Below are 24,771 nucleotides of genomic sequence, written 5' to 3'. Positions count from 1 at the left end.
TGTCAAACAAATTTAATCTATGCATCAGTGGGTCTCAACTTTTTTGGGCTCAAGGCACCCCCTCAGACACCAAGCACATGTCCATAACTTTTGTGAATTGAGTGGCACCCTATTTCAAAAACAATGTTATCTACTACAGGCCTTACCCTCCTTACTGAGGGACTAGGCAGTGTGGGCAGCACAGCAATCAGGCAGGGAGAGCCTGACCCAGCCTTTTTTTGCTTTTCTCCTCAAACCTTCCTCATCTCCTCTCACTTCCTGTGGCACCTTTCAAAGGATTAAAGTGGCCCAGCACCCTGGTTGAGAATCACAGATATAAGCTTTCCCTTCTTTTTCTATGTTCACTCTAATATACTACGATCAGCACTGACCACAAGAAATTCCCCTCTCTAAATAGAAGGCAACCTTGAAACATGGGTGTAATTAAGCAGGTATCTGAGGTTGACTCTCAAAGAACTAATGGATCTGGTACTAGCAGAGAGTGATGGTATTAGGTATTCAGATACTGTGGCAAAAAACCCAAGAAAGGAGAAGTCAGGAATCCTCCTTTGGTGGATGGGAAAAACAGGAAAGGCAACTGAGACATATAATGGAAGTAAGAAAGAAACACACGCAACGCTGTAACAGCTACTCTGCTAGACAGTGCTCTGAAGCAGACCCAGGAGTCTTGACCACTGCAGAGATGAAGAACTGCCATACCTTCTCAGAATTCAGGAGGAGATGTCCATTTGCTCTCACAGCTACAGGCCACTTGTCTCTGTGTTTGAAAATAAAGCACAGAGCATTTGGCTAAAATTAAAAAAAGCCATTACATTTTTTTTTCTTTGAAAAAGAACAAAATCTAATATTTTCGTATAGGAATGGACATGTTTGTAAATGGAACCTTAATAAAAAGGACACCTATAGTAAAGTCTTGAGGATTAATGTTGTCACTTTGAAGGGGAAAAGAGCTCCAGCACAAGTGCTAACTAAGGCTTAGCACTCCTCCAATGCAAACAAGCACTACAACTCTTAAAATTATATACCACTTATTCCCACTTGCTTTTCAGTTGCATTCAAGTTAGTGCCAACCCAAAAGAGGAAACAAATAGGTATGAGCAGACCTAGGTGTTCCATCATCTTTTACTAATGCAAGAAGCTTAATTGTATTAAATCCCCTCCAAGCCCACATTTCTGCACATAGGGTATACATCTTTGCCAAAAATTTATGCAAAGTGTTCAATGAATCATACATATTGGGGCTAGGAGAGATGCTAACGCAGCAACCAAATTGCAGTACCATCTGCTTGCATACCAATCAGTTGCCTCTAAAGCACAATGCTGCCACGCCAAGTGTTAACAGTAAGATATTTGCAGGACATTGCTTTGATTTTAGTCAGAAAAGTCAGAGGAGGTTGACACTGAAATGAAGTCTTTGCCAAGCAAGATGAAAGTTTATAAATCAACAATACAAGTGAAGATATTCTGTTCCACCACATAGTAACTTTGTGCGTTCCCATCATTACTTTAACACGCTATATTGCTCAACTTCAGTCGCACTTAGCTTTAAATGCATATTTTGCAACAGAGGCTCATCTCTGCTTTTGCCCAACAGTTTCCATTCTCCTTTAATGTGAACAAGACTAATTCTATCAAAAAGGACATTGCTTAATTATGAAACATTAGAATTCCTAGGCTTGTTAAAAAGCAGGACTGAAACTGAAAAAAATCTGTTGCACTGGCATTCTATAATTCTGGTACTGTGGAACAAACAGAGTTTTTCAACAAAGTTTCTGGAAGTAACACAACATTAAAATGCTAATCTTTAATTTTCACAACCCCCCCTGAAAATTCAGAGTTTATATACAAGTGTTTCACAATGCATGTTCTAAGGCTGCAAGACAAAACAAGAACAAGTTTCCTTTGACCTTGATAACATGATATACGAACACTTGTAACAAAGCCCAGTAATGAAAGCATATGCTCTCAGCTTAGTCCAAAGCACAGAACTTTGCAACAAATGCACCCTTCTTTTCTCCATGCTTGTTTGGCCTTGCCTTCGTTCTTACCTTTCATCTGGCCACATGGCTACGTGGTTATAGAGGTAGTATGACAGATGATTTGGAACAAGATCCTTGCCAGACGCTCGCAGATCCACAGGGTACCAAAATTCAAACTCATCCTTGAGCTTGTCCAACTTTTCCTTTGGAATGTCTGTCTTGGGAAACGGAGCTTTGCTGAAGAAGATGTAATCCCAGACTTCTTTGGACATCTGAGGAGGCCTGCATGGGAGTATTGACAACATAATAACAGGACTAATATCTACTGCCCCTCCCTTTCCCCACCAAAGGTTATTTTTCTTCTTTAAAAGTGATGATGTTAATTTGTTCTAAATAAAATGTAAAATGTGGAGTCATAGGATGCTGACAGATAAGGGAAACAAAACAAAACAAAAACAAAACAAAACTGTACTTTAAAGGAAGCAGCATGTTGGCTCGATCCTGCTCTGCCGCATCTGTATAGATCAGGCACTTCAGCAGGGCTTTTTGGCACTTTTATCTGATAGTTGATTCAATCCGAAGAGAATTGACAAACAACAAGAAATTACTTTTCACAACAATCTCTGTGAGCTACCCACGGTCACCACTTGTAGGTGATAAAAGAGAAGACAAGGGCCTTGCCAAGATAACAGAAGAAAAATCAAAGCCAGGATCAGAACTCTAGAGAGCTATTATTTTTCAGCAACACAGACAGACTTCAGTTGAGAAAAGGATAAAAACCTTTTGACGGCCTAAAAACTAAATGCCTGATCTGCAATTCAAATACTATCTTGAAAAGCCTTCAATAGGGACTAAGCCCTACCTAAGCCTCTGTGCCATAGTAGGTCCTACCCACTATCATTCTGGTGGAGCACGTGACTTGGATCTCGTTCACTAGCGCTGTGCAAAATGGGTCCTATTTGATTCGGATTCAGCCTGAATCAGGGACAGCGATTTGATTCGCTGATTTGGATCCCTGTCCCTGATTCAATTCGGACAAATCCGAATCTGACAATTCAATGCTGATTCGGCAAATCATCGATTCGGGCACAGGGTTTCAAATCGATTTGGAGAGATTAAAGAGTCCTCTAATTCGATTCGGATTTGGAGATTCAGCCACCAAAATCGGGCCGAATCAAATCATGGACCAAAGCTTCACACAGCCCTGTCATTCACCACATATCAGTGTCTCCTCTTCAACAGCAAGGAAAGTGTAGGAGGGAGACAGAGGGAGAGAGGGAAAATTGTTGTCAGCAATGTAAGACATCCTCTTAACCTGGGGGAAGGAGTATTCTTTACTCCATCAAGCACTTTCAGATCTTAATAAACACAAAGCAGGGGTCAGAACTCACAGAAATAATGTTTTCTATTAGCAGAAGCGCTTCCTACATCCTGTTAAAGATGGGTTACTAAAAGTTTGGAATAAATGAGCTGCCCTATCCAATAACTAAAATGACAGCTCTCTGGCCAGTTGCATTCATAATAGATCCCATGACACCTCTGGCAAAAGGAGAAATTTAAACTTTCCTTTCCTCCCTGTTTCTTGCTGCAATTTAGGTTTGGCCTGCCCACATTCCACTAGGTTTCAATTATTATTAGTAAACAACTGACCACGCTGAAAGGAAGAGAGCATCTTGGGAGTTGACAATATAAATGTAATGATACAGTTTACATGTAAGATACCACAAGGCTAGAATGGCTCCCTCTTTAGAAGGATAATTTATGTGTTTAGTTTTATTGGATTATGGCTCAAAGGTTTTCTGTTACCATCCTAATCTACAGGTTAATGAAGGGTGTTATGAAAAAGTTGTTTGGTGCCAAAGATCATTGCATTAGAGCAGTGGGTGAAATGATCCTTATATCTCCACTATTTACCTGGCAATGTAGCATAAATATTTGTAAAGCGTATTGCGAGCTTTGGATAAAATATAGTATATAACAGGTAACGGAAATTGTAATTTGCAGCTGGCAGGTTATGCTGAACCTAAACATTGATTCACAGTCTGCTTACTTCAAAGCTCATTTCCAGACATCACTAGAACAGTAAACCTGTATGCAATTAGGGGTGTTTCTTTAACCAAATAAAATCCTTGCCAGGCTTTAAAATTATTTTTGTTTTCAAAGTATCTTTGCTTTGAAACTGCTTTACAAATTAGCTATAGCATCAAACAAGACAAGCTCCAACACGTATGTGTAGAGGAAATGCTCTCTTGAGTTCATTAAAAACACTCATAGTCAGAGCACCAGGATCAAAGGTAAGAGTTGCTAAGATCATGACAACTGAGCAGAATTCCCTTTCGTGACCAAATGAGACAGACAGCAAAACTGACCTCATTTTTGGTGCAATAAATGCCCTTCAGATTCAAAGGGAAAAAGAGCTATGAATCCCAAATAACTGCACCAGAGTTAAAATCCCAATTTCTCAGGTGACTGAACACACAGCAGAGATCAACTTGTGACCAAGGACAAGGCTGGTTCTCCATCCATTGTCCCCTATAAGCAGTTATACAGAAAAGACTGGCTACAATCTGCCAACACCGTAAGCAGTTACAAAGAAACTTTTCAGCAAGGGCTTAGTTATTTGCATAGTGAAATCAGGTCAGTCAATTCCTAAAATGCATTACAGATGCCATTTTGAGGTAGGTCCAACAAGCAGCTTTTGTCAAAGGTGGTTTGTCTACAAACACACACAGACACCTCTAAGCTATGCTTGTAGGGGCCCCCTCCAAACATATCCACCCTTCCCCGCTGCGTTTTTCCATCTACCTTAAGGCAAACATATTTTGCTAAAATGCTCTGCTTTTATCTGCAGTGTTATGTACATATAATAGCCTCAGCACAGACCTAAAAAGGCAGTTTTGCCTTTGGAGACAACAATGGGGGTGAAGAGGGAAACAGAAAATGCTGAACTATTATTCCAGGACCTGTCAATCTGCTCTGCCTACCTGATGCCCAGCTGAGATTCTCCTTGTCCACGCAAGTCCCCTCCTTGCAACAGGTGAGCTACTGTGTAATAGGCCATGTAGATAGTAGAGTCAGAGAGAGATTCTATGAGCCAGTGCTCATCCCAAGGCAAACGAGTACCTACAAGAAAGACCAAAGATCACCATCACCAAATGCCAGTCAGGATCCCCATTTGTAGAGTTAACAGACATCAGTCTTCAAAAATGCCTAATTACCACACTACCTTCAATTAGATACTGCATTAGATTCAAAACTTCAGCTCAGCATAGCACTTCATGATCTTTCAGGATCAAACAATGAAATGAAGCACTAAGTTAGGGAAGAGTTTTGTCCTGATTACCTAAACCGTATGTCCTTGAGCAAGCATGTTCCTGCAACCAAGCCAAAGTAGCTTCAAAATTCCTTCTTGTTTCTTCACAGTATCTGTAAGGAATGGTTTACTATTAATCTTCAGGTTCACAGTGTCAGCATCCCCCACTAACCCCTCCACCAACTTTAACCATCTCTTTCCTGTATCTTACGTCTCTAGATTTGCCAAACACTCAGATGCCTGCTTCTTCCAGTTTACTTCACCATAATCGAGATACCTAAAATACGATGATTATTGCATTATTCCAATTTACACAAGGAAAACACAGAGGGTCAGTTTATTTATGATTTTACTTCACTCACCACTGGTCACAAAGAGCAACCACACATTCATCTGCAGATCTAGATATAACTTGTTTCTCAGGTTCCATATAAACCATTGCTTCACCCTAAAATATAGGGAATGGATAGTAATTTCTCTGAAGAAGTGCTAATGTATAGCCATTATGTGAAAGGAGGCTGAAGTGGATTCTCAGGCATCTAAACTACCTACCTGCTTTGCTTTGACAATTATCCACATTTACCAATAAAAAGCAAGCCCTATTCTAATCCCAGCTCTGCCGCAAATTTAGAGATGATCTTGGGCAATACAGCCTCTCTCTGAAATCTGCATTTGTAAAATGTGGATAATATTCACCTAAATCTAACAAGAAAGATAGGAGGCTTAGTTCATTTCATTAGCTGCGGGAAGATCCAGTGTTAAAAGGTGCCAAAGCAGCACAAAATATAATAGTAATTTATCATTTAAAACTATGTATTAAAACTAGTGCCGAGATACTAAAACACTGATTAAATAAAGTGTCCCTAACCAAGATCAAAATATATTGCACAAAATCCTCGGGTCCTCCTAGACGTACGTGTTCTTTTCTGGGTGGGTCTGAACTAGACTGATAATATAGAACTTATAGGTTGTGGTAGTGACATGAAAGTATATGACAACATCAAAAACACATGCAGTTATACAAGCTTATCAACAGAAAGATTTAAATGAAGCATGGACCAATTTCTACTTGATCCATCGGTTAAACAATTTCTCTTTATTCAGGAATACAGCACTTGATTTTAACATCATTTTATACTGTGTCCCAAGAACATTCCAGGAAAATGGAGAAAAAAAAGCCAGTGTACTGTTTCTAGCAACTATCTTATTATGAGAAAGAAGAGCATTCAGGAAAGCAACGTATACACTACCACATACATTGTCCACCATCATCTTCTGAATAACTTTCTTGACATCTTGAACTTTTCGTCCCTTGAACCCATCCACCAACATTATCTGTAACAAAGGGTCCACTGAAGAAGTTACATTTTATAAAAAGAGATTAGGTTTCAAACAGGTTAAAACGATCGGTTCTTCAACTACAAGGCTAAGTATTGTTTGTACTGCAATTTGCGGTGTACTTTAAAAATTGGAAGGTGAAAATCTTTTTACGTGAGCCATTTCATTTAACTATCTTAAATTAGCTGTGTATTTTACACTGTGCATAGGGGTAAATACAGAAGTCTAGATAGAAATAAATAGCACTGGCACAAAGAGTTAATCTTTGAGCTTGGAGACAAGCCCTCTAATACTGAAGTAGTCAGTTTTTACATCAAGGTAAGCGCAAAGCAGACATGTGGCAATCAGCCCTCTCCCACTGTAATTTACATGAATCCAGTGTAGAAGTATCACAGGAAGGCAAGTTATATTAGAATTCATGTCATGTGCTCTGAGATACTTCAGGTAGCCATTTGCTATTGACAAACCAGTTGTTACCTGCTTCCTTAATAGCAAGACAGTGTAATAGTAAGCAGCTACCCTAACGACAGTGGGGTAAAGTGTATCACATGTCCAGGCCCTTTGAATTCTAAGAAGTGTAGGTGACCAAACGCTGAAGAAGACTCAAGTGGCCCCTGTGAGATATGTGAATCTGCGCTTGTAAATCTTAAGTTATTTCCTGTTGAATCTACTAGTGTCAATGCATGCAAGGTTTTACTTTATGTTCACAATATATTTTGTGCTTGCCGGTCTGGCAGCGCTCTTTCCCACACTTGTGGCTGGAGTCACTGTCATTTACTTATGAAGGCCCTGGGACAAAATATAACAGTACCCATTACCAAGATAAGAAGAGTTATTTTCCCTTTCTATCATTTTCTTTCAACCTCTACAAATCAGTGTTGGAATGAGATTGATATCGTTTCATCAGAAAGCTATCCAGTCATCCACCCAGTCATAATATTACCAAACTCATCTTGGTGGACATATATCCAACCTCTCAGTTGTGACTCCGCACTCTGCCCAGCAACTTCAAAGAAGATCACTAGAATGTGGGCCTGGGAAAAACAACCATAGGGACTCCTCCCCTCCCCAAAACCCCCACCATACAGTTTTTATAAGCCTATTCTTTATCAGCTTTAGTATATGAAACTATCTAACATCACTTGGGAAAACTTAACTTGTTACTTACTCCCTCATAAAATCCTTTCAGGTACACTTTTTCCTTGGCCTCAGTAAGTTTCTCTCTGTCATTCTGGCTCTGGATTTTCAGTTCATCACAGACCAATGGAGCAGAAAGACTGCCATAGCCTGGGATTTCGATGATAGGCACCTGGGAAAAGCACAACGGTGTCAGGAACTCATTTCTCATTTTGTAAACACAGCAAGGGTCCTATAGGGGAATGTCTCGCCGAATTCACAAACTGCACCTGGAAATGTTACACTGAAGAATACGCAAAGCCAAGAACATTTTTCTTTCTTATTCATAGTCTGCAGGCTAACAGGGAAATTTAAACCAGAGAAATGGAAGGGAAGGAGAGAGACAACTCTTTTTTTAGTGGTGTGAAGACATGCAACTTTTAAATTTGTATGAACTTTGATGCGCACATATTCTTAGAGACAGTATAAGTATACTAAGGGAGAATAGCTGTAGACATTATAAAACAGAGAACATTCAAATATTACTATAAAGCTGCACACAGCTTCCTGGGGTTTACTGCTAATCAAATTTGGCAGGACTTTACAAAATTTCAGTGCAGTGCCGCTAAGCATGTCAGGCATTTCTGGCGCTCCCGAGAGTGAGTCGCAACATGTCTTCCAAAAGCAACAACAGCTTTAAAAATTGATAAGCAGCAATGAGATACTAATGAGAGGAGAGCAGCCGCAATGCTGATCCTATGCAATACAATTTGGGTACAATCTATATTCGGAAGACAAAATACATTGATTCAGGGACATAAATTACATACACAAGGGAAATTACACAACTATAACTTAGTCTATAGGGCAAATAAAATCCTCTTAAGTTCAGTGTCATGAAGCTTGAATCAATGAATAGGGACTCAAATACTAAACTAGTCATGAAGTAACATTTACTACAAAAATTGCATTTTGCATTAAAAAAGTTAAGGCTTTTTTTCTTCCTTCAAAAACATGGTATAGTGGGTCCAACTAAGACGTGTTATTCTAACTAAAGTTTCACAACTATAGTACCAACATAAAAATAAGTTTGTTTTAAACTTTTTAGTTAAAAGATCTGAAGCGTCATATAACAAAAAACTGAAAGATATGCAAGTCCCCAATTTAAGCAAATAAAGCTTTGTATGTTTGACACACATACTTGCTATACTCACCGGCTCAAATGGCAAAACCATTTCATCTTTAATGCCATACTTCCCCCTTAGGGCCTATAAAAAAAGAAATTAAGGGGAAACAATCATGAAACTTGTTTTTATTTATTAGCTTATTTTCATTAAATATTATTCCATGCAAGAAGATGGATTTTTCAGAAACAACATATGACTGTTCCACAGTACATACATGATACAACACTATTTGTCCAGAACTGGATGATTTGCCCAGAACTGGAGGTGTAAAGAATCTGGGTTACATCCCTTCTCAGCCACTGACTTCCAGGGGGGCCAAAAAAGTCTCACAATATCTGGACATTACAATGTCCCCAAATGAAGAAAACTGACCTCGCAGGTACTGTGAGCATAGCTTTCCTTTCACAGCATCTGATGAAGTGAACTTGGGTTCACTAAAACTTGTGCTCTATATAATTTATTTAATTAGTCTATAAATGTGAAGTCTGTAAAAGTGGTAAGTTTCTGGCATGAAAACCTTTCCAGAGGCCACATGAAAAGATCCAAGATGAAATTTTCATCTTTTTGCTTATCTGAAATGAAGCTACAGTTTTAAAAGCTGTATGCTCAGTTAGACCCAAGTTTAGAAGCATTTCCCTATTGACAATATAGTTGTGTTTTGTTTATTTATCTATTTATTTTTGTCACTTGAAGCACTGGGAAGAAAATGAACAACAATGATCTGAATAAGAGGCTAACTTGTTTTTTCTTCAAATCCCTCAAGGCTGCAATATCATCAGGAGCATCAGAGGGGACACTTGTGACCACTCCAGTACCTTGCCAAAAAGATAAATAAAAAGATAAGTGAATATAAACAGAAAGCATGTGCTATAATAAATAAAATCATGATGATGAAACATTACCTTTATCTTCTTTAATGGTGAGCATAGGAAGAGCATAGATAACTTTGTAGGAAGTTAAAGGGGCAGAAAGTGCAGCTCCAAGAAATTCCTGAGCAAAAGAGAGGTACAGTTTTAGAAAGAGGAACACTATGTTTGCTTGGCTTACTATAATCTGCTGGCTAATGTTCTGCATCCACATGACCCTCCTTACATACTATAAGTAGATAAAATTAAGGTCAAAACCCAATATAAAATGCAAAACCATTTTTAAGCAGAGTACTTAGACACCATAGTCACACTGGCCATGTTTATGCAAGATGCTACTGTGCAGTAGCATTGCAGGGGCACTAACTGTGACACGATGCTACTGAGCAGCAGTAATGAGCTACTGAACAGTAGCATCAGAAAAAAAAACTGCTGGGATGCTACTTGGTTATGATAATACCATATTTTAGTACTTGGTTATGCAAATACTAAATAACTGTGCAGTAACAGGTGCACCGTCTGCTGCTTGTGTAGATTTAGTCTCCATGAAGCAGTACATGAACTTTATATGAAGAAGTATCAGAAAAGACAGAAAAAAGTTTAAGTGGGTGCAATTCCACTGGTGTAAAATGCTGTATGCAATACAACATTATCATGATGGATAAAAGTCAGTGTGTCAGCATTTTTATTCTAAACTTATGAAATTATGGATGCTGAACACCCAGCCCATGTATTCTGGAGCATTAAGCACAGGAAACAACAGCTATTCACATACACAGAGAAGGACTAGGTACTTTAATAGAAAATATTTACATCCTGAATTTAATTCCTTTTGGTTAGCTTACTCCTTTCCTTCCTTTCCATTCCATGGAGTAAAAACAATGTCATCGGGCACATCTACATGTGCATTAATGCACAGTAGTTACTGTGCATTAAGTTAAGTACCTGTAATAACAGGTACTAATTCAATGTGCAGTAACCAGCACTACTGCGCAGAAGCACCAGCACACACTTTTTTAGTGATGCTAATGCACAGTAGACTAGGTCTACTGTGCATTAGCACAACTTTTGCCGTAACGCACTAATGCGCAGTAGAATTTGTCTACTGTGCACTTAGTGTCTCATGAAGACATGCCCCACTGTTTTCATATACTGGCCCCACTGTTTCATATACAAACTCTGAGCCATTAACCATCGAGTAAAATTAATATATTTCACCACAGATTAATGAAGCTGTTTAGTCTCCTGAAAAAAAAATAGTAGCAAAGCCATACTTCATTTGGTTACTTAAATCTCAAAATTTCTATTAGATCAGTGTGTAACCAAGTTTTGCCTTTAGCTATGCAAACGTAACTCCAACAAGAGTTCATGAATTTGAAATGTATGCTGCAGGATACTCACCTCTCCCATGAGCTCCTTGACAACAGGTACCACTCCATTATCTTTTGTAAAACCCTGGTAAGACATGTTCCTCGCAGCTCTTTGGGTGCAGATGAAAATATCCCCGTTCACAGTCTCAAAGCCAATGTACTTCATATCTGGACGAACCCAACAGTTGGTCTGTCCAAACATGGTCTCTGGTCTGAGAGTTGCAGCCACCAAGAAGATATTTTTTCCTTTAAGGCCACTGAAATAAAGTTAGTGCACAGAGGTTAAAAATAAAGAGATCTGGGCTACCACAGAATCTCACTACTCTTAAATTCTGAGCTGGGCAGTCCACGCCCGGGCTGAGTCTGCTGCCAGGTTCATGGAAAAACATGGATTTTCTCCTTTAAAGGAGAAAAACCTGGGGAACCATGGGTTTCCCCTTGCAGGCTGGCAGTGGTAAAGCCTGCAAAGGGCCTGCTTGGGGCTGGGGGGAGCAGGAGCAGGCCGATATGGCAGGGTCACCACATGCATGTGTAGGCATGCACACAAGCACGTGGCAGCCAGGAAGTGGTAGAGAACAACTCCCCACAAGTAAGTTGGGGGGAAGGGACACAGGCAACATGTCAGAGGAGTACGAGGTGGCATGTGCCCCCCTCTCCCCCCTGCCCAATTTCTGCACCCACAGGCTGCAGCCTGGCCGAATCAGCCAGCGGGACCCAGCGTGAGAGGGTGGAGTGTGGCAGTGGGACTCACTGTCACCATCACTGGGATTCCCATGCCAGCCATAGGAAGAGTAACGACTGAGCAGGGAGGGGACACGCTGCCCTCACCTCCTCCAGCTGCTGGTAGGGTGGGGGGGAACGTGGGCAGCCCAATGGGAACGATGGCAGTCGGGCCATGCCCTCCCGCACACCCCACTGTTGGTCCAGAGTGAAGGGCACCAGCAGGGCCAGGGGGCTGTGGATCGGGAGAAAGGGGAACCTGCAGGCCCAGGGGGGGGGAGGGCACCAGCAGGGGAATGCAGGTCAGGAGAGAGGGGGGCTGCAAGTCCAAAAAGGTTGAGAACCACTGCTGCAAGGAATGTTCATTAACGGATTAAACTGAATTACCTCTTAGGCTGTTTAATTCGCTAATATTAGATTATGTCTTATTATGGAACAGCAAATGTGCTAACCCAGGGGTGCTCAACCTTTGGACCACAGTGCCTTGTCATCTGGCCCACCACTCTCCTGCAACTAAATCTCCAGACCCATGGGGAGCCCCAGGCCCTGCACACTAGATGGGGTGTCCATGCACAGCATGCAGGGCTGGGAAGGTATGGCACCAGGCCCCTGGGATCCATGTGTGAACCAGGGAAGTGGCCATGCCAGGCCCCAGGGCCTGATCCAGCCTGTAGATGGGCCCTGCACCATGCATCTGGCCCACATGGCCAAAAGGTTGAGCTCCACTGTGCTAACCAATATTGGGTACTGAATTTTCAGCTTCCCAGACGTTCAGGATTTTATGAAATCTCAGAGTATCTCAAGTCAGACATCATAAATAACTTTTCACTTTTGAAAATCTTGACCAAAGTACTTTTTCCTTTCCTACAAAAGGCCACTCTATTAGCCAAGAGGAATAGAAACATAAATGTATGACAGTCTGAAACAGAACTCTGAGGTGCGCGCTCACGTACACTGAAACTATCACTTTCATAGAAGTACTTTAAATCTGAGTTGTGATATCAATGTTTGTAAGAAATAAAATTTAGGGGTTGAAAAATACAGAGCAAGAAAATGATCTTCAATATTTGTTTCACGTTTCTGTTTTAACATGTATACGCACATGCACTATCAATCTTGAATTTTAAGAAAGTCTACCAAAAGTGACTTTTGAAACACTTGGCAAGTTTCTATCATCCAATTAAAAGAGAGAAGTTGCTTTTCAAACATACTCCTATATTTTACCCAATAGTATAACTAGACAAAATATTCTGTTATCTGTTTTAAACAGGAAGTCAGACTATTGATCTAATTGTTTTATCTGACTTTAAGAGTCTATGGATCCAATACTTACCTAAGCTTCACAGGGTAAGGTTCTAGCACTTTCATTTTGATTAGGGTGTATTCTTGAGGTCCAACACCCTAAGATTCACACACACAAAACAGGAATCAGTATAAGAAACCTGATCAAAGAACAGTTCTACATTCTGCAGCAGCATAATTCAGATACTAATTTTAAGGATCTAACACAGGAGTTTAAGTAAGATATAGTTCTATTAACATAAGGAGCAGTTCAGCAGCATACACACTATAGGACTGGGTCCTGTTTTATTTCTATTTATCAAAGATTTCAAGGAAGCCATTATGTTGAAGCTATACAGTCACTTCAACAAGTTTAGAAATCACTCTACTGAAAGTGTTGACATAAGGTGCCAGACAATCAGAGGGAAACTGGCTTGACTGACTTAACTGATTTCATGTCATTAATATATGGAAAGCTTGAATATATATAGAAAAAGTTTGTTGTGCACAAAAATGCATAGTGTTTACTTACACCAGTATTTTGATATTGACATCTAACAGTCACTAGTTTCAATATAGGCCATGCTTTTTAATTGATTATTTTAAAAAAAGACAAAAAATATTCAGAATCCAGTTAAGAAAAAAACCCAAAAAAGCATTACCTCCCCAGTTTGTCTGTCATGATCCATGCAAGGCTGTCCATCTTTTGGAGAATAAATTGTGTATCTAGGAAATGCAATAAATTATTTAGTGGCACATAAAACAATCTGCAGGCAAAGAGGACAAAGTACCTGTCAAAAGAACTTCACTTTCAGTACTGCTCAACTATGGCCAAACTTTTTACTGATATCACAGAAAAGTTTTAACATGCATGTCAACAAAAGGGAGTATAGGCCAACACTGAAGGCTCCTGGAAAGCTCAACTGAAGTTTGAAGACTCACTCTGGCAAGCTTTTCAATCACAGTAGCCACATGGTCAAATGGGTCATTTGCCAGCACAGAACTTGCACAGATAACCCCAAAACAAGTTATACACTGAATACTGTTAGGTCAGAGAGAATACTACTGCCAGGTTTCTAAGGAAGAGCACAAGGAAAAATTATTTTTGTAATGTAAGACTGTACTTACCGCTTCCCAAACTTGATTTTATTTCTTTCCTTCAGCTTTAAATATTGCCACCGTACAAATGAGTCATAATAAGGGTTAATATCAGTAGTAATGAAAGAACGTCTCCAATCCACCTAAAGAGACACCCAAGTAACAGGTAAGTATATCCCAGGAAACCCTGCCAACACCATGAACGTTTATTTCATTAAAACCCAATAAAATGCTTACTTCATGAAAGAGTACAAACAACCTGATTGTTTGATGCACATATACACAAGATTCATTCGATCACAATCTGCTCTTTCAGACACAACCTCAGAAATCTGAGATCCTAACTGCTGTACCTGTGAACCTTACTAGATGTTGACTCTGTTTAATCTAGTGGCTTTGGGCTGCATTTAAACCAGTAAGAAGTTGGGGAGAACTGGACAGTGCCCACCTATTTCTTGCATTGTCAAGTAACTCTAGATGGAAAGGACCCAAAACATGAAGAAATGTCATAGTTACAAAACCATTTGACATTGAGAGTTTGCTGCGTGAGGTGGAAATGACTGCAGACTGCAGGGATAACCATGGAATAAGAAATTCCTTAGGATATGATTATGACAGTTTTGCAAAAGCCTTTGAGTCTTTACACACACACTTCGGCATTGGGCTGCTATATTCAGAAGTTAGATTTCAGCACCTTCTGACTTTTTAGGAGTTTCATCTGTATCACAGTTTTATTTATGTGGCAGTATCACAGTCCTATTTATTTTTTAAATAAATTAATCACAACAGTATTTAATGGTGGGATCCCCTTTCATCATGCATTAAGCTCTATTAATGTTAGCTAAGGAAGAATATATTTAGTATTCCAGCCTTGTTTTTCTATTAAATCTTGGGCATGTCATGTAATCTGTGTGTCTTCTCTGTAAAATGGAGATAACATTTGCTGCTCATACAAGGGTATTATGAGGCTTAAATAACAGCACTTTGTATGCTGCAAGGATTATTGTTTTATTACTGTAATGGTTCACACATCAAGGAGAGAAGCAACCTCACTATTAATTTAGTAACATCAATAAGAAAAGCATTCATATCTCATTAGATACCTTCAACCCCATACTCTTCAGGTCCTGGATAGCAAGAGGTGGGAAGTAATCAAGCCAATGCTGAGCCTCAGAAAAATGCACTACTTCTTCATCAGACAGACCCAAAGACTTCATAATTCCCCACTGGTATTTAGAAGAGCCAGTCTTGGCTGCCGCTTTACTCTAAAAAAGACAAATAAAACATTCCAGTGAGTCTTGCTTTATCTCCTCCATTTCATGTTAATACAATAGGTTCCCAGTCCATATATGCAAACTATCACCAACAGTCTGGTGGCCTCTCTCTAAGTGAATAAGGAGACACTGGCCGCATCTACACGAGATGCTGACTGCACAGTAGTAGCCCGTGACTCATGCACAGTACTGTCACATGGCAGGAATGTGATGCAATGTTACTGCACGGTAGTCCCGGGCTACTGTGCAGTCAGCGTCACAAAAAAGCTGTTCGGTGATACTACTGTGTAGTGACTCCAGGTACTGTGCAGTCATTTAGTACTTGCATGAACAAGTATGTGTGTAAAAAAGTACTAAACAATTGTGCACTAACGACTGCGCAGTCAGTGTCTCACATAGATGCAGCCACTGTATAGGTAAAGACTGCACTTCTAGCTAACATCACTCCAATGTGAAGAAGCTATGACAACAAGTTTCAGATGAGTCTAAACACAATCATAGAACAGTAAACACCATCTAGCTGGCAAGCAGTGACTTGTGCAGAAAGCTCTTGGTCTAGTAAAAGGGTATTTTTTAACCAAAGGGTAAGTTATGCTGCATTACATCTTTGCAACCAACTGACAATCACTTTTAGTCCTGTTCATATATACTAGGGACAATAGCTGGAAGTTAATCAGAAATTCATTCGGCACAGGACTTATTAATCCAGATCAGCCCTCCTTCTTCCTGCCACAAATGCACCACTTGCAAAATGTACTTGTTCCTCTAAGATGCTATTAAAAAGGGGAAGAGGGTGTTAAAAAAAAATTAATCCTTTAAGACTTATGAGTTTTCTCCTCCCTTCCTACTTCTGGGATCCTTTTCAAATCCACAAAATCCCATCAAATAGTTTGTTTTATAAGCGAAGTTTTTGAATATGGTTTTACTTAGGGTATGGACATACACTGGGCAGCTTCAAAGTGAGGAGAGAGAGGGGAAGAAGCTGCTGCCGCTCAGGACAGCACTATTACATTCCCATGAATCTACAACAACATAAGTATTGCAAAACTGCTCCCAACTTGAAAGCTGCTTCATCCAGAGTCAAAGGCAGGGCGATATAACTTACTTTTATCACTACAGATCCATGCACACATAATAGTTCCAATGTAACAGCTACTGCAAGCTCCCCCTAGGCTCCTAACATACATTTGTCTATACTCTTAATATGTCTGTCAGGTTCTTCTTTTCCAATTAAAAACCAAAGGAAATATAAAAATTTGGAAATGGAAATACTATATTGAGGCCATCTAATCCATCCCACCAACAAAGAAGTATGGTTTCCTACAACATGGTTTTCACTTATTTGTCCAGTGTAATCTTCAACACTCGAAGCACAAAAGTCCAACTTCATTTCTCTCTGAAGACTAAACAGTCCATGAGAGCTTGCTGTTACATTTTCTGGACTGAAATGAGTTGTTTGGAATCTTCCAAAAACATCTTTTCAAAGCCCTAAGGTATGACACTAATGTAGAAAAATCAATTTAAACAAGTGTACATATGACAAGGTACCTATAATATGTATTTAGAAGCTTAAGTTGCAAATCCAAACTTTGTGAAAGACTTGGTTTAAAACCTCTACCTTTTTGCCTTTTGCCTTGTCTTTAATGACTACTTCCTCCTCTTTCTTAACAGAAGCTTCTTCCTCTTCCTCCTCTTCATCAGGGAACTCAGGAGGGCAGCCATACAGTTCCATTTCCCTTTTCAGCTTGTCTGCACAGGCCTAAACAAAGAGACATTGGTAACCCATCCTAACTGGTCAGGAGCTGAAGTCAGAGCAATTATGAGTGACTGATTTGACAATAAATATTTATTTTACTTCAAAGAATACACTGTGACCTTCATCATACCAGGTATGGACTTTATCTCTCCTTTTCTACTGCAGCTGTGGAACTCCCCAAACCTTGCACAATGAAAGAGAGCCATAGATACCAATTGCACCTTTTGAGCTAACATTTTCTTTAGCACATAAAAACATAGACAGAAAAAGCCAATGTGAGGCCCTCAGCTCCAAATAGTCTCCTGAGGGTGGAGTCATTTAAATGGTTGTACAGTGCCTACCACAGTGGGGCCCAAATTGGCTGACGCTATTAAAAGCCATTAGTTGAACAGATAAATTGTCAATAAGATAGCAGAAGGATATCCCCAACCAGCTCCCTGTGTACAGGCCCTGGAGAATAAGGGTTTCTCTTTGTCTCTTTTGGCAATCAATTCAATCCCATACATACAAGCCAGAATTACCCTACTGAAAAATCTAATCCCATCATCATCCTAGAAACTTTCTCTTTCACCCTAAAACTTGTAAATCCTGCATTCTGTCAGTACCTGCTATGTCACATATTGATTACTTGCTTGCATACAACAAAAAAGTCTTGATGGGATTTGATCTAAACATTGATTTGAGAAGAGGCTTCCAAGATATATTACTCAGTTTAAGTACAGCTATGCTTTTATACTGTAAAACTAAATGATTGGCAGATTTTAATCAAACTAAATCTATGAATTCTTCAAAGTATTGTGTCATCTGACTGAACAGGAAATGTAGGGATGACCAAAAACATCACTTAAAATAAATAACTGAGCTGAAGAGACGCCAGCAGTTCAGTGCAGTCTTACCTTAATGGGCATGCCAGTGCAATGCAGACCAAAGGGGAACAGGCAATTCTTTCCTTTTAGTCTCTGATATCCAACTGCAAACTATAGAAAGTGAAGAGACGCTATGAATCAACGACTGCAAAACACTACAACAGGCACTTGAATAAGTTAACTCTTCAATAAGTAAAGAAAAGACAACAAATAATGCTGCAGACAACATTTAAAAAAAATACACAAAGCATTAAATACTAATTTTAGCAAAGGCTTAAAGAATTCTGTCCTACTCCCAGCTCTGCCACTGACTGGCTGCTAAACCTCAAGAAACTGTTTTTACTTCAGGTTTCCTATATGAAAAGGGACAGCAGTAGTAGGACACATCTGATAGCTAATGATGGCATTCTATACATTATAGGTCTTTCTGCTATACCACAGTAAGTCACAAACATTGCCTTGAAATGCTACATTACAATTACAATGACTCTCATCCTATGCCCCATCAAATCCCACGTGACTTTAGCAGCTGCTGTTATGAAAGCCAACATAAAACAATTTCTAGTCATACTCGTTCTACAAGAATATAACAATGTCCTGAATTTCAGCAAACAGCCCCTTTTGGATACAAGCAAGTTTATAAAAAAAATCACCTACGCAGAGAAGTCATTTTGTGCACAAACGGCTGTTTGCATTTAACCAGTACTATAGCTCACACAAAAGGAAAATGTGTTGAGTTTACCTTGGACAACTGTTAGACAAAGTTGCTAAAATCATATGGAATTTGAAGTTGGAGTAAGAAGGAATAACCCAAAACAATCCTCCCATTTTCAAATCAAAGTCTCAGTCTGTTGGGATTAGAAACATTTTGCTGCTGGTGATACTATCTTAACCTCTCTAGTCTTATGTAAAATGGAACAAAAGCAGAAAGTTTACATCCTAACACTTTATCACTACTGAGCCAAAAGAATAAGGAAGGTTTAAGGGCTAAATATCTAAAAATAATACTTGTTCTGAGGTGGCTTTTTTTAGAAAAGGAAAAAAGTCTTACCTCACATTTAGATAAGGAAAACGTGTGTCCTAGATGAAGGCGACCATTCATATATGGGTATGGAAAGGTGACAAAGTACTTCCCTTTGCTGATGGAAGATTAAAAAGGAGATACTTTAAAAACTACTAGTTCTAGGGCTTTTTAAGAGAGACATTTTGTTTAACTTAGCCTATTAAATTAAAAAGTATATTTGATTACAGCAGACTCACACTTGCAACAAAATAAATGTCTTCATTATTATGCAAACAACATAACTGAAATGTATTCATTAACAACATGCTAAAGGTTAAGCAGAAGAAGCTGTTAACTATTAGCACTACCTGTATGAAAATCTAAGAAAGTGCAGCTGTTTAGAAAAATCACTAACAGGTTATTGTTGCCTAAAGATGAGTTTGAACATCTTCTGAACTCTTCTGTAATGTGGAATGTGGCCACCCACCTTCCAATTTGCAAATTAGTTATCTGTTGCGCTTACATTGTCTGGACATATCATGAGCTTTTGAACAAAAGATTTAAACAAATAGAAAGATAACATAATTGACAAAGCATTCACAGAAACAAACTTCAGAGCCACAAATCCCCTCTGTTCACATCTTTCGGATAATTAAAGGTGTGTATTATTAGTTACCCTCTTCATAGCTCTTAATGGTCTGCAACCAAGGTAACCAAGAGACGCTCTCTCAATTAATTCAAGAAGCATTACAACAAACACCGAGGAATTAGATCTTAATAAGCAGGAACTGATCACAGAATAGACACTTTGGTGCATGACTTTCTTATTCTGTCTGTATGTAACAAATGTAGAGCGCCCAAAATACGAGTATACATACTTGAGACTTTAAAATAGCTAATTTCACAAAGCTGAAGCAAACAGGACAAATAACCCAGAACAAAGTATCTATATAGAAGTTGAGAATAACTGAGAATTACTTAACAATATTAGCTAATACGTCCTACTCCAAAATTTAAAAATCAAGAATGGAAGAACAAGCAAAAGAACTAACTTAATGGAGGGAATACAAGCATGTATTTAAAAAAAAAAAAAAAAAAAAAAAAAAAAAAAAAAATCAATAAATGGGGGGGAAAAACTGACAGCAATTAATGTAAATTAGTAGCTGTGATAAGAAGAACTGATGAGGAAAGCAAAAAAGGACATAGAAAACAAAGCCCAGAGTGGAAAAAAACAAAAAAACAGGCCAATGTATTGTCCTTCTTATTGTCTAAATGTATTAAGAACAACCTGAATCTTGATAATGGCCTTGATCTATTACTAGATGAACATGGTATAACTGACAATAATACTGCAAAAAATAAGAAAGTTCAAACTTTTTCTTTTCTGTATTACAGAAAAAAAACCCAGATGATATAACCTAATCATAAACAAATCACAAAATATTTTCCATTAAACAGCAGTTACTAAAATTAGTTTGTTCCTCTTGGTCACTGATTGTTACCCAATTGTGTATAATAACTGTGTAGGAAGTGTGGACCAAGGATAACAAAAGCCAAAATGTTAAATCTAACAAATCCCACCAAGTGCCAAAGAGTTTGGAAGTCACCTGGTTCACAGGAAGACCTCAGAGGATTTTGCTGTTACAAAGGAAATAGAAGCAGCAAAATGAAATGTCAATTAACACATAGGCACCATTGTTTATATGTTGTTTAGATGATAACAAAATGCAGAAACAGCAACATGTTTCAAAATATTACAGAACGCCAAGAGTTGGAAAGCAGAAAAATACCATGCAATTTTCCAGCAGAATTTTTTAATGTAATGTAAGAAGTTGCAATCAGCTCTGTTTAGAAACCTTAAAAAAAAAAAAAGTTACCTTCTCTGGCTCCCCAAATCAGACACATTAAACTCAAACACTCGTTCATCATCCCACTTGCACTGGATTTCTTTTTCAATTTTCTTCAGAAAGTCTACTTTTGCTGTCCCTTTCCGTTCCTATATAACATAGGAGAAAGAAAAATCTAGTTAGGTACTTGCTTGGCGAACAAGAGCAGAAATGTAATATAATATGTCACAGAGCAGCATCAGAATGAACCGGTCATGTAATTGGACACTGGCACCATAAAACAGAATTCCACTCCTTACTCTGAGGCACCCTGCCATCTACCAAAGAGTTTAAGTTAGATACTTTCCATATATATGTGTGTGTAAAAATAAGATTTTAAAAGTTTTAGTTTATATCACCTAGTTTAGGTGAATGCAGAAAGTGTTTTAGATTTTCATAATGCCACATTTTCAGAGTACTTGACAAAAATGAATTAAACCTAACCTAGCTATTAATGAAGTAGGCACCATTACCTTAAGTTTCCAGGTTTGTAAACAGGAATGTATGACTTGTTATGTTTTGTGACTCTGGACAGTAGATATCATAATTTTCCTAACTTACAGCATTGTACCCAGGTCTCTATGCCGTACTGCTTCCATAATACCTCAAAGAAAATTTTAAACAAGTCTCGTGTTCTGGTACCATCTTCTCAAATAAGTTATCTTGATTTTACACAAAATACATTGTTCCCAATTTAGGCAAAATCTGTGTTTTAAATGTGTGCTCCTAAAAAGACATGTATCTCATTTTTTTTTTAATGTTGGTTTCTTTTATATACATTTTAAAAGGTGGAGAAGCTTTCCTTGCATATCATTTGAGAAAGCATTAGTATGCTAGTGATAAAGTACCAGGAGTTTGCAGTATACTTTATCAACACCAGCACAAATTCTGATCAGAACTACAAACCACTAGCAAAATAGGATCATTTGAATGATGATAAATTTTAACAGTTAATTCAAGACTGCTAACTTTGTTTCCAAACCAACTGAAACAGATTTCCACATTTTGTCATATAAAATTGCATGAGTGCATGCTGACTCATTCTAAAACAGAGGTGGGCAAAATACGGCCCAGGGGCCAGATTTGGCCTGCGAGGCCATTCTATTCAGCCTGTGGGGCCCCTAACATTTTAGAAAATTAATATTTATTTGCTCCTAGCTGTGTGTCAAAGATGACAGGAGCCATGGGCAGTAGGATCCAAAGAAAGCTGGTGGCAGGACCCAGCAACAAGGTCTGCCCAGCCATGCCCCCCGATCCAGAAACCCCTGCCTAGCAGAGATTTCTGGCCTAGGGCCATGGAGCTGTTCCTGCTTCCCTGCGCCAGAGAGGGAAATGCAGCCCTCAACAGATTGCCAAAACTCGGTAAGCAGCCCTCCGCCCAAAATAATTGTCCGCCCCATTCTAAAACCTTACAATATCATTTTTTCTAATTTTGGTTTTCTATTAAATTTTAAAATATTATTGTTCATTATTGCCCTGACCTAACTTGGATGTAATACTGTGGTAGAAGGGTAAAAGGTGTTAAAACGTTCACTTGAACTGTGCAGTGACACACACATAGCCGTATCCATCCCTTAGACTTAATCATAAGGCCAAAAATACTGAGACACCAATACTCTTTTTTTAAGATGGAAAGTTGGATGCTAGCTCTCAATCTATAAAAGGCCTATTGTAAGCATATTATGGCTACAACATATGGTATATCTGGTCAGCTACTGCATTACTAATACCCAACTGACTAACACAGCTTGAGCCAGAGAGAGGTAGGATATTTAGTAGTTTCAACAAGCAGTGATAAGTCACGTAACTTCATTTCTCAACCTGATTCATAAATTAATCAGATAAATTCATACCAGGCCTCAGTTTCTCCATTCATTAAATTGAATCAATACTTCCTGCAACTGCAAAAGAACACTGCAGACCAACTGTGCGTATATCATGAGTTCCTCAGCTAAGAGGTCCTAATAAATTTTAAGTCCAACCGTGTGAATGCTGAAGTGTCTGAAACAGACTCCCCACAGAGGTGGTGCAAGCACCTACTCTGGACTCATTCACATGGCATTTGGATACTTATCTTGGGGGGGCGTCACTTGACTCCAGCAGACTTCCTGCCTAATTCGGGGCCATCCCGGGAGGGGGAGGAACCAGGACGACTGCCCTGGGCCCCACGCTTTGTAGGGGGGCCAGCAGAGCTGGGCAAAGTGGCTGCAGTGACTCTGCGCCACCACCATCAGTTTTGCATCCAGCCACTCGCTACCCCCCGCCCACGCTGCAGCTCTCAACGGCGGCAGCAGCTTCTTCGGTCCGGGGCACATGGTATCAGAGTGGGAGAGGGGCCCCTCATGGGCTGATTTGCCCCAGGCCCTGCACCCTGCTCGGGTCAGCTCTGGGCAGGGGGCTGGACTCAATGATCTCGCAAGGTCCCTTCCAGCCTCTAATGCAGGGGTGGGCAAAATGCAGCCCACCAGGCCATTCTAGCTGGCCCGCGGGGCCCCTAAAAATGTAGAAAATTAATAGTTATGTGCCCCTGGCTGCCTGCCATGAGGCCCTCGATGGCTTGCCAAAACTCAGTAAGTGGCCCTCTGCCTGAAATAATTGCCCGCCCCTGCCCTAATGTCTATGAACCTATGAATAAGTCAGTGGGACTTATCCAGAGACCCTGGCCAGAAGGCTTATGATGTTATTATTTATCAGCGAACATGGTCGGTTACACCAGCTGAAAGAAGCCGACAGCCAATAGTGTTAATTTTCCTCTTATCGGTACCAATCCAACATGCAACTGATATATGGGTGGACCTCTAAACATTACTCAGTGGTCATGCCCAGCAACAAGTTACTTGCGAACATTATTAGTGCTATACTCCACAGCTACAAGCGACTCGCTAGCATTGCGAGTGCCGCTAATCTCAGCGGTGCTCCCCTCCGCAGCTACAACAGGAGCCTTGCTAGCATTATTAGTACTAGCATTACTCAGTGGTGCTCCCCTCCGCAGCTACGACACCTAGCATTATCAGTACGAACATTACTCAGTAGTGTCCCATAGCGACAAATTACTTGCCAGCATCCCACAGCTACAATTAACACTTGTCAAAAGAGGGATAAGGTATTTCCAGCTTTATATAACAAGAGCCTGCAAGACTCATTGACAGGTTGGGCCACCGGCTCCTTCTGTTTCACAGCCAGGTAATGAAACGGAGGGAAATCATATATACAATATATAACTCTCTCTCTATGTATATATATGCGTGTGTGGTATTCCCAAGCTCCGGCTTTTTATATAGATATAAGCCAGAGCTTGTGAATCCCCCAAGACCTGCAGGCAGCTGGTGTCAGAAGCCGGCTCCAGCCCCCACGCCCCTGCTCACCGCCATGCCGCCGCCTCCCGAGACTCCTCCACGCCGCAGCAAGCTGCCGAGCCAGGCCGCCGCCGCAAGGCCCGACGGGAAGTGTGGTTCTAAATCAGCCCGCGACCGTGCTGCCCTGGCGCTGCAAAACTACCGCTCCCAGCAGCCACCGCGCCGCCAGGCCCTCGACTGAGCCACGTGTCGTTCCCAGCAGCGCGGCAACAACACTACACGTCCCGTCATGCCCTGCGCTGGGCCATACCAAGCCGCAGAGACCCGGGGGGGGGGGGGGTCGGCACCATATTTCCCTTCCCGAGCGGCCCTGCGCCATGCTCAGTGTTGCCATGTGTGCGATAATTACCGTAATTGCACGA

At 40.0% G+C, this 24,771-nt stretch overlaps 1 protein-coding gene across 1 annotated transcript in view; it reads right to left on the bottom strand.

Moving 5' to 3' along the window:
* LARS (leucyl-tRNA synthetase) overlaps positions 1-24,511 on the bottom strand; it is a 45,231-nt gene extending 20,720 nt beyond the window's left edge. Inside the window, exons 1-21 of the mRNA XM_006028170.2 lie at positions 24,419-24,511; positions 21,045-21,163; positions 19,216-19,303; positions 18,195-18,275; positions 17,161-17,301; positions 15,372-15,533; positions 14,299-14,411; positions 13,833-13,896; positions 13,223-13,290; positions 11,201-11,426; positions 9,836-9,923; positions 9,672-9,748; positions 8,961-9,014; positions 7,799-7,939; positions 6,550-6,627; positions 5,655-5,740; positions 5,504-5,569; positions 5,323-5,405; positions 4,964-5,102; positions 2,049-2,261; positions 700-757 (exon numbers count right to left, since the gene is read on the bottom strand). Of these exons, the coding sequence (XP_006028232.1) occupies positions 700-757; positions 2,049-2,261; positions 4,964-5,102; positions 5,323-5,405; positions 5,504-5,569; positions 5,655-5,740; positions 6,550-6,627; positions 7,799-7,939; positions 8,961-9,014; positions 9,672-9,748; positions 9,836-9,923; positions 11,201-11,426; positions 13,223-13,290; positions 13,833-13,896; positions 14,299-14,411; positions 15,372-15,533; positions 17,161-17,301; positions 18,195-18,275; positions 19,216-19,303; positions 21,045-21,163; positions 24,419-24,424 (2,151 nt within the window). The 5' untranslated portion in view covers positions 24,425-24,511. The remainder of the gene's footprint in view (positions 1-699; positions 758-2,048; positions 2,262-4,963; positions 5,103-5,322; positions 5,406-5,503; positions 5,570-5,654; positions 5,741-6,549; positions 6,628-7,798; positions 7,940-8,960; positions 9,015-9,671; positions 9,749-9,835; positions 9,924-11,200; positions 11,427-13,222; positions 13,291-13,832; positions 13,897-14,298; positions 14,412-15,371; positions 15,534-17,160; positions 17,302-18,194; positions 18,276-19,215; positions 19,304-21,044; positions 21,164-24,418) is intronic.
* Between the last annotated feature and the right edge of the window lie 260 nt (positions 24,512-24,771).

The sequence above is a fragment of the Alligator sinensis genome, unplaced genomic scaffold (genome assembly GCF_000455745.1).
Source record: "Alligator sinensis unplaced genomic scaffold, ASM45574v1 scaffold135_1, whole genome shotgun sequence".
Lineage (NCBI taxonomy): Eukaryota > Metazoa > Chordata > Crocodylia > Alligatoridae > Alligator > Alligator sinensis.
Note: the sequence above shows the minus strand (reverse complement) of the source record. Positions and strands in the feature narration are given on the sequence as shown.